Raw genomic sequence first — 10,871 nt, 5'->3', positions numbered from 1 at the left:
TTTGTCAGGGTTGCGGGAAAATGGTGCTAGGAACTCAGCTGAAGGTTGAGGAACAGGGACTTTGCCAGGATCACATAGCCATTATGTGACAGAATGAGATTCTAGTCTTGTCTGTCAGAACCCCAAACCTCTGCTGAAAAGAATAGACCAGATGTTTGTCTCAGCTCCAAGCCTATTCCCCTTGCCCACCTCAGCCAGAGTCCCTAAAATAGCGTGACTTGACTTCCATATAGGGCCCAAGAGCCTTATCCATTATGGTAGATAAAAGTTTGTGGATATATAAATAAGTCCTACTTATTCCCTATGTGACAACACAGATCACTTAATTCCCTAGGGTGGGGGGAATCCTACCTTGTTCATCTAATAGATGAGGGGTAATACTAGATAATACTGAGTAGTATCTGATGATACTAGATAATACAATACCATTTGTGATATATCAACATTTTTAATGGACATACCTTGTCACCCAGTACATCCACTGCAAGGAATTCATTTTAATCAGATCTGATCAGATTTAATCAGATTAAACATAAAGATATGTTCTGTGTGTAACATTTTTTCAGCTGGCGTTTCTGAAACACTTTTTCCTCTGAAAGCTTTTTAAATGAATGTTTATTAGAATCCTATATTATAAGTGTTCTGCAGAAAACAGTTTAGGAAATGATACTTTAAGAGGAGTGATTCTTGACCAGGAGGGAGATACGCCTCCACCACACTACTCCCATTTGTGCTTGTAAAAATAACTGTGGGGCAGAGAGAATGCTACGTGCTACCATTCCTGCAATACAGAGAATAATCTCACACGTTAAAGAACCATTTATTGTATTCAGAATGCCAATAGGGTCCCCATGAAGAAGCACTGCAGGAAAAAAGAATATTTAATGACATGATGAAATGTCATTCACTGAGTATTAAGAGAAACTGTATGATCCCCTTTTTTTATAGAAATTAAATAAGTGAATTTTATGTATACGCATTGGAGAAAAGATGAGAAGGATGTACACTGGGGTGATAATGGTGATTATTTCTGGGAGATAGGATTGAAAGAGTTTTTTTTCTTTCTTTTTGCAAATTTTCATCTTTCTAATTTTTTTCTAATAAGTGATGTATTTTTGAAATAAGGAAAAATAATGAAGCTATTTTTAAAACAAAAATATGTGTGATTATAATTAGAAGAGCTTCATATTCTATATTATACAATGAAATTTGTAAATCTATATTGTTTTTTTCACAAAGGTTCTGTATTGTTTTTGAAATCACAACAAATAATAGCACTTTTAAAAAAATAAGTAAGTGATAAAAGTTTGTTGTAGAAATAAGAAAAAAATATAGAAAAATAGGCAAAAAATTACCCCATTTCTACCACCCAAAGACAATCACTCTTAATATTTTGGTATATGGTTTATCTTTCTATTCTCTCTTTGACTTGTTTTCTATAGTTATCATCCATTTTATAGCCTGTATTTTAAGATGCAATACTTGTCACATGGCTTTGTAAGCTTTTCTGAAATCCTTTCAATTTGCTCATTTGACAGTTGTATCCCATACGGTGTGTTTTGTTTTCCCAAAGGGGATAGAAGTTTGGCTGGCAGGGATCCTCTGATCCACAGTGCCCATCATGGAGTGAACATTGACTGAATATTACTAGGCCCAGCTATACCAGTGTGGTCCCCTGTAGACATTCATGCTTTGGCTGGTCTGGCCACGTCTAGACCACTTGTTTGATTCTGAGCACCTTGGCAAATGAAGGACCAGGACGGGGGAGGGTCTTGTGAGATGAAGTTGAAAAAAGTAGAGGCTGGACTATTAGGAGAGGAGACCCCATCGTGGGACTGAGCTATAGATTAGTGGGTGTAGACATCTGGATAAAGATGGCAGCCCAAACACATGCATTTCCTTTTGCTCCATCCCTGGATCCCATTAAATGATCAGTAGAGGGGTCTCTTTTAAAAGGCTCTAGACGACAGGTATGGTCACGGAGATAATTGGAAAGCAGAAAGCCAAATTCTGGGCTGAACTTGATCACTTACTCACACCCTTAGTCTCTGAGACTCAGTATTGTGGCCTGAAAAATAAGCATCATTATCTCAGTTTTTTCTTCTTAAAAATAAAATGCTTTATTTGTAAGATATTTTAATTATATTTATTAATTTACCTTTGCATTATATTTATCTTATTATGCAGGTAATTACTTGCTCATTGTAGAAAGTTTTAAAAATATAAATAGGAAAATTAAAAATCACTCATTACCTGGAGACAAGCACACACATATATATATATGTATAATTATGTGTATAAATATATATATAGTTTATATAATCACATATATATCCTTCTAGACTTTTACGTATGCATCATCACTACCCATAAAATACTTATTGCATTAATAAAATGGAATTACATTCCACATACCATTTTGTAACCTTTCCACATACATATATTTATTTCAACAATAAGTCATGTTTAGTGTAAAAAGTTTAGCAAAGCAAACGCAAGAAGAAAATAATAGAAAAAACCACTGTTAACATCTCGATGCACCTCTTTCTTGTCTTTTAAGAACATCTACATGCACATTTATATTTTCTTAATAAAATCTGAAGCATACTATATGTACTGTTTTGTGACCAGCATTTTACACCTAACAACGTCTTGAACTTTCTCTGGGATGTGGAATTGTCAGTGCCGGCTTACCTTTCACAGCCATGGAGCTGTGGTGTCAGGCTGTCACTGTGGCTGAACAGAGAGGGCCCTGGTCGTCTCCCAAACTTGCTAAAAGAATCAAGTTGACGGCGGTGCTGTTTCACCTCAATGGGTGAAGGTCCTTTCTTTTTGATTTTCTTAATGATAATTCACTATCATTATTTATTGTATATACACACTATAACCACATAAGTGAAATTTAAAATAAGAATTAAAAATGTTTGTCCACAGTGTGCCAACTCTGACAAATAGAGCAGTTTTTATTTTTTCCTTTTCTCTCCCAGTCCTGATCTACTTACAATACGTAATTGTTCCATTCTTGCAGGTAGCATGTACAAGTGACATCCCTGTTTATCTATTTTCCTATTGTATTTTGGGCATTTTTTTCGTGTTCCCAAATAGTTTTCATACTCATCGTTTATAATAACTGAAGAATATTTCTAGTTTTTTCTAAAAAGAAAAGCAATAAGGAAGGGCCAGAAAATGGTGAGGCTTTGAGTAGAGGCTTATGTCTTCCCTTCTTTCTTAGGCTGCAAGAATTCCAGCTTCCGGCTCTGGCCCGCACCTGTCCATCCCCACTGGGCATTCAGGGAGGAACCCCGCAGAGAAACTCCCAAGACCCTGTGTGGATTGGAGGGACATGTGAAGGAGGGTCTCTCTTTCCCTCTCCTCTGCTGCCTCCCCTACATTTATGCTGGGGTCTGGTCCACAGGGTAATTAGGGCTGGCCCTTAACGCTGCCTCGCCCACTGACTCCCAGACCACCTGGAGGATGAGGCGGGAGCTGGAAATCCATGCAGGAACATTGCACAATCTGGAAAACAAGAAATCAGATGCCTAGGATTATGGAGCATTGAGGATTTTTTGCTGGGAACTGCTGTAGGGACGTTAATGATCTAATGTCTTCTTCCCAGCCAGCCCCAAGACATAGGTTCTTTTCTCCCCATTTGACAGGTAAGGGAACATATGCTCAGAGAAGAAGACCTGCCTGGGGGCAGGGCTGAGATTACAACTTATGTCTTTGCTTCCCTTTGTAAAATGGTAAATGTCGTCTATGTTTGTACACATGTAGATCTGGAAACTTAATAGTTATAACCAGGGAAGGTTTCTTTTTCCACTCTTCTAGTTTTTATATTTCTGTACTGTTTGACTTCACAGCATTCGGCAACAAATATTTAAAGGGCACCTCCTCTGTGCCAGGCACTAGTCTATTCACTTGGGATAAGTCAGTGAATATATTAGATTGAGTTCCCCAGAAGCAGACTTTGAGCCGTGGATTCCGGTGCAAGGGGTTTATCTGGGAAGCGATTTCAGGAAATGCGAATAGAGGAGTGAGGAAGTGATACAGGGAAGGAAAAGAAGCCAGCATGGGGAGTATTAGTGAGCAAGTTACTCTGTGGGCGACCAGGACTTAAATCCTGTTGGGGAACACTGGGGAACACTGGAGAACACATCTCAGGTTGACCCACTTGAAGGCCAAGGAAGCCGGGCATCTCTGAGCATCTGTTCCACAAAGCACTTCCAGCCTACTGGCCTGCCGATGCTAACTGGAGCAGAGAATTCCTTCAGGCAGAGCCCAGGGGAGCTTGCGGGAGAAAGTCCTTGTGTCCCAGTACACTGGGAGAGTGAATGCCCAATAGGGTGTGAGTCGGTGTCCACCACAGTGAACAAAACCCACTGAACTCTGCTCTTATGGAATTTACATGGGGGGTGGTCCGACAATACACATAACAAGAAAATTATAGTTTGTTCGAAGGTGTTACCTATGCTGGAATTAAAAGGCCAGCTGGGTAAGAGGTGAGGAGTGGGGGGTTGCAATTTATAAACGGATTAATTTTATAAAACCAGTAAAAGGGGAAAATGCATTCTGTATCAAAAAGAATGTAGCTATATGCATTTTGGAAAATAAGGCATTTTTCACCTCTAATCCCATCACCCTAATATAGCTATGGTTAGCATTTGGGTGTATTTTCTTTCGATCTTTTTTCCTCCTAGGCATCGGTTTTATTGCAAGAATTGAGGCACAGCATACGTTTAATTCTGTATCCTGATTTTTCACTTGCCATTTCAATGCAGATCTTCTATCTCCAAGGCCCATGTGCATCTCCTCTTTTCCTCCTAAGGTGCCTGCAGGAGAGGCTGAAGCTGATCTCCAGTTCCTTGTGAGAATAGGCAATCCCAGGAATTCCAACCTCCAGCTAGCCAAGGCCTGCCTGACAGGAAGGAGGAAAGGAGCCTGCTGAGAATTCGTTATGCATAATTAGTAATACATGACATTACACATGTAACATATCAGGCACGTATTCGGTTTCTTTCCCTTCTGTCGCTTTATTTGATGAAGAGTAGGTGAGGGTGACCAGCCAGCACCACCTGAAGCTTCCTCTCTCAGGCAGCTGTCATCCAGGTGGATTCTATCATCCTCAACCCAGCAGGCCTGGCTCCAGGATGCTTTCTGCCCAGCCTCTCGTCTCTTTAGATCAGTACAGAAGCTAGCCTATGAGAGAGAGTCTCATCTCCAATTTCTCATCTTTCAGGAGAGATTCTGTGGACTCCAAGTCTTCAGGTACTTCTCCGAAAAGGCCATCACTGGAAAGGTAAGGGAAGCTATGGATTGCTCCACCAGGTAGGTCCTGTTCAGCTTGTGTGTCTCTCTCTGCTTTAACAGAGGAACTCTGTGGAAGAAGAAGGAGGAAACTTCAAGTCACATTGCTTCTGAATTCTAGGACCCACACAGTAAGACTGAGAGAGCTTCTGAATCAGACTTGTGGCTCCTTCGCTAAGGTGGCTGACCAGTCACTGTTGCCCCATCACTGTCTGGGGATAGTCTCAAGGTCAAGCTGAACACAGACAGTGAAGACAGAAATTTTGTGAGCCTGTACCTGGAGTGGGATCTCTGGTTTTGAGCTGAACTAGTTAGGATATCTATCCCAGAGTAGCATAAGTCATCAAGTCATTCATTCATCAAATATTTATTGAGGGCCTACTATGTGCCAGGAACTGTTCTACTTGCCAAGAATACAGCAGTGAACAAAGCCCAAAATCCCTGTAACCATGAGGCCTATCTTCAAATAGGGAAAGAAGCAATGCACATAATAAATAAATTATCCAATGCTTTAGAAGGTGACAAGTGCTATGGAAAACAATAGAGCAGAGTGAGGAGGATTGGGACAAAATGGTCATCGGGTAGTCAGAAGGGCTCTTGTTGAGGTGACCTTTGAGCAAAAGTTTGAAAGAGATGAAGGACCTAGCCATGCAGACATTGGGGTCATTTCAGACCCAAGGAGCTATGAGGGCTGGAGCGAATAAGTGAGAGGGGAGAGTTGGACAGAGTGAAACAGGAGCTTCTGGAGGGTATTAAGCATGAGAATTACATGACCAAATTTATCAGGAAGCCTCTGGCTGCTGGGCCGAGAATGGACTGTCCGGGCAGGAGTAGAGAGACCAACCAGGAGGCTGTTTTGATAATTAAGGCAAATATAATCGTCGCTCAGTAAAAGTGGGGAGAAGCGGTGCACTCCAGATATATTTTGAAGGGAGAGCTGACAGGATTTCCTGACAGATTGGATGTGGGGTATGAGAGAAAAAGAAGAGCCAAAATGACTCCAAGGCTTTTTGCTTGAGCATCTGCAAGGATGGAGTTACCATTGATTGGTAGGGGCAAGACTGGAAACCAGGCTGCAGCAGGAGATCCAGAGTTCGGGTTTGGATACGTCTGATTTGAGGGGTGTACTAGTTATTCACGTGGAGAAGTCGAATAAGCATTTAGGTTATACCATGCTGGAATTCAGGAAGAAAGTCTGGGCCAGAAATATAAATTTCAGAATCATTAACATGTAGCTAGCATTTGAAGCTGGATGAGATCTCTAAGGAGAGATTATGGATAAAGGAGTGAGTGAGAATTGTGGTCCAGGAGGGAGGTCAGAGGTCAGAGCAGGAGAAGCAGGGCCAGGGGAGAGCAGGGCAGACCAAGAAGTGGCTTAGAGGTGGATCCAAGCAAATGATTAGGATCCAGGGGCCATATTGGATGCTGAGGCATCCAGGTGGGACAGAGTTGACTTCTAGGTGAATGTGAGTAGGAGCTACACAGCTATTTTGGCCTAATTTACCAGTAATACTGCCACTGGAAAGAAAAGAAGGGGCACAAAAATTAGGTCGTTTAATGCTTTATAAAGATTAAATGGGCCTGAGATGTTGCTGGAGCCACTGTATTGCCTGACTCCAATGTGGCAGCTGAGTGCCAGCTCCAGCAAATGAAAGGAGACTCTCAGAGTGATGCTTAGCGAGGGACTCTGAGGCTGCATCCTGCCTCTGGGGGAAAAAAAAAAGAGTTCTCTGATCAATTAGCATTGTCTTCCATGAGTGAGGCCTGGAAATAGAGGTCCCAGTGTCATCCTGTCATCAGTGGTTCTCAACGGAGGGTCGTTTAGGAATCATCAGAGGCATTTTTGGTTGTCACTATGACTTGGGGAGGAATCTTAGTCACCTCAGGCTGCTATAACAAAATATTATGGACTGTGCAGCTTAAATAATGGACATTTATTTCTCACAGTTCTGCAGGCAGAGAAGTCCAAAATCAAGGTGCCAGCCAATTCTTAAGACAATAATCCCATCATGGGGCCCACCCCCATCTCAACCTAATTATCTCTCAAAGGCCTCACTTCCAAACACTATCAGATTGGTGGTTAGGGCTTCAGCATGTGCATTTGAGGGGAGCAGGGCACAAATATTCAGTCTGTAATTAGAGCAGGGGAGGAGCACTATGGCATTTAGTAGGCAGGGGTCAGAGATGCTGACCATCCTGGAAAGTGAAAGGCAGCCCGGCGTAGTGAAGGATTGTCCTATCCCAAAATGAAACACTGACTACTAATCCATTTCTGGGTTTGATGCTATAATATAAACATTCAACATTTGTGGAAGGAATTATATAGCTCCAGACTCCTCTCCTGATTTTGCCTATGGCCTTGAAGTCTCCTGGCTCCCTCCCATAATGCATCCTTTTTCTGAAGGTCAGTCAGGCAGAATGTTTGTCCTAGCAGTTGTGCCATTTCCTGCTGGTTCAGTATTGGGGGTGGGCACCCCAAAGGGACAGAAGCAAGTCTTGTAAATTCACTTTATCTACTTCCTAGACTGTTTCCTGCACCCTCTACCTCTCTATCTCATCTTTCTCTTTCATTCATCTATTTATTCATTTATTCATTCATTCATTTAGTACGCACATTTGTTAAGCCCCTTCTTGCAAACAGCATCCTCCAGGGGTCAAGGGCACGTGCACACACTGGGTGAATAGTGGAGACCATGGCAAAATGGAGAACACCTGCCCATCTGTAGAGGGTACCCACAACCTAGCCCCAGCTGGTTGTCATTTTATGGAAATGCAAGCCCAGTGTGCCATGTCTTCAAGTTTTTTCAGGAAAACTGGATATCTAGATTTTTATATGAAACTCCCAATTTTAAACATTAGCAACATATTCATATTTTTCTAAGACACGGTAGGGCAAACAAAATGTATTTGTATACTGCCAGTTTGCAACCTCGAAGACCAGGCAAAGATTTAAACTCATGATCTCTGTTTTCATGCAGCTAATCATTAGTGTAGAGGCAGACACCAAAATACTTGTTTTTCGAAGATATAACACATAATGGGAACATAAGAAGAATGTCTCATTATGACCTGAGAAGTCAAAGGAAACTTCATGGAAGAGAGAGTATTGGTGTTGAGAATTGACAGATGAATAGCAGTTTGCCTGGTAGACAAGCCAAGAGAGGGCATCCCAGGCAGAGGGAAAGAATGTCACATGCAAAGGTGCTCCGGGAACTGTAGCTAGAGTACAAAGGAGCAGAACACGAAGGGCACCAGTGTGTCAGGGGAGAAGGCTTCACTTCTGTGTTGCACTTTATTAGTTGTCCTAGACTCCAGCCATGGGAATGAGTTGACTTTTCACCTCCCCGTTATGCCAGCTTGGCGGTGCAGTAAATGAAATGCCCTCAAGGTGGCGCACAGGAGCAGCGAGCGGGGACTCCAGGTGCCTGTGCTCTGACTTGGAGCGGGAGAATTTTCTAAGGCTTACTGGTATCAGACCACAGGCTGGTGCTGGCACATTCGGGGAGCAGAAGAAAGCTGTGATTAATCCAACCCCCACCTCCACCCTTGCCAGTGATGCCCTCTCTGCATTTGATTCAGTTCCCAGTTCTGTGCATTGAAAACAAAATGAGTGTAGCTGTCCAAAATGCCACCTAGAAACAAATTCCAGTCAGTCAGCCGGCTCCAAGCCAAGAGGAAGGACTGGGGCTGGGAGTGCCCTGCCAGTCTGATAGGGGGAAAATGCAGCAAGCAGCCTAGCCTTGCCTGGGCAAGGGGACTTTTAGAGACATGGTGAGATATGTTTGAATTTGAAAGGCAGGCAGACCTAGGTTTGTAGTCTGACTCTGCTATTTGCTAGTTGGACAAGTCAGTTCAGCTCCCTGAGCCTCAGTCCATTGATCTGTAAGATGGGGATAATTATGACCCCCTTTCAAGGTTGTTATGAGGATCAAATAAGCTAATGAAATGCTTAGCACTATTCTCAGCCCATGTAAGTGCTCAATAAATGCAAAATGCTTAGTGATGCTTAGTGATACACATAATGTAGTAATCTACGTAAATTGCCTAATACTTCATTACTAGAATTCTCTTAGGTGCTTTAGTCCTCTCAATGATTCTATGGGTACTATTGTTATCCCCATTTTACATGTGAGAAAATTGAGGTACCTAGAAGTAAAGATACTTGTCCAAGGTTACATAGGTACAAAGTGGTGGTGTTAGTTAGGCCTTGAACCTGGGATTTTGGCTCTGGAACCACTTCAATGTCATTTAGGCATTCCCTAAATGACATTATTATTGTTGTTTGCTATTATGCCTTCTTCCAAGCAGCATCCTCAGGCTCCCCCAGCGATTCCGCACTGCTGAGTCCTAGGCATCGAGGACGTGGTGATGGGGCACACATGTCAGTGAGGGGCAGCACCGGGAAGAATCTGGGGCTCCATCATAGTTGTGGAGATGAGTTGGTCCAGGTCATAGTTGACAAACGCTGGTTCAGAGAGAGATCCTTCTTTTAAGCCCAGGGAGTGGGGCCATTGGCCTTCCAAAGAGGACCTATCACACAGCTCAGCTCTGTCTAGACCCCCTGGATGTACCGTTCATCTCTTTGTGGCCAGCTCCCTCAACGCATCCTATATTCACTCATCAGCAGAGATTCATCAAGTATCTACCTAGAGCACTGTTACAGGTGCTGGAAGACAGTGGCGAAGCAGCCGATGGGGTCCCTATGCTGTGGAACCTGTAATCTGGAGATGGAGGCAGACAATGTTTATAAACACATAAACAAGTTAATTATAGACTTGGATAAGTGCTATGAATGCAAGAAATTAGGTCATGTGCTAGAGAGTTACAGGGCAGGGACGGTCTGTTTGGCTGGGGTGTTGAGGGAAGGCCTCCCTGAGGATATGATATTTAAGCAGGGTCCTGACTGGTAGGAAAGAACTAGTCATAGGAAAATCTGGAGGCGGAAGAGCCTTCCAGGAGGAGGGGCCAGTCGTGCAAAGGTACTGTGGTAGGAGGACAGGTGCATTTAAGGAACAGAAAGCATCAGGGTAGTGGGGACTTCAGTGAACAGTGAGGGGAGCATGGCATGAGATCAGGATGGGGGCAGAAGCAGGGGCAGGGGCCAGATGGAGAGGAGCTGGGAGGCCACGGTGAGGAGTTTGACTTTATGTTGAAAATAATTGGAAGCCATTAGAGGGTCAGCTGGGGAGCGATAGGCTCAGCTGTGTTTTTGAAAGCCCTCCCGCCCCCACCAAACTGCTGTGTGGCAAGTAGATTATAAAGGGGCGAGAGGATGCAGGGAGACCAGGTTCAAGGCTCTTGTGGCTGTGCAGGGGAGACTAGTGTCTGGGACCACGGCTGGGTATAGGGAGACTCATTTAGGTGGCAGCCAGCCCCTAAACTCTTGAGTTTATACCCTTCCCAGCTGTCCCTCACCCACGCTTTTCCCTCCTGCTGAAATCTGACTCCAGGAGAGAGCTGGTTGAATTGCAGCTCCCCCATCCCTGTGCCCGCTGCCAGGCCACCCAGTTGTCAGGCAGGGTTGGGTAGAGTCCAGGGTAAGTTAGTCTAAAGCAGTAATGTTCAAA

At 43.4% G+C, this 10,871-nt stretch overlaps 1 protein-coding gene across 1 annotated transcript in view; it reads left to right on the top strand.

The window, feature by feature from the left end:
• The window catches only part of TCEA3 (transcription elongation factor A3), a 33,745-nt gene that overhangs the window by 6,831 nt on the left and 16,043 nt on the right, over window positions 1-10,871 (top strand). The window contains exon 4 of the mRNA XM_011358030.2: window positions 9,861-9,980. Within this exon, the coding sequence (XP_011356332.1) occupies window positions 9,861-9,980 (120 nt within the window). The remainder of the gene's footprint in view (window positions 1-9,860; window positions 9,981-10,871) is intronic.

This window comes from Pteropus vampyrus, unplaced genomic scaffold, assembly GCF_000151845.1.
Source record: "Pteropus vampyrus isolate Shadow unplaced genomic scaffold, Pvam_2.0 Scaffold36, whole genome shotgun sequence".
Lineage (NCBI taxonomy): Eukaryota > Metazoa > Chordata > Mammalia > Chiroptera > Pteropodidae > Pteropus > Pteropus vampyrus.
Note: the sequence above shows the minus strand (reverse complement) of the source record. Positions and strands in the feature narration are given on the sequence as shown.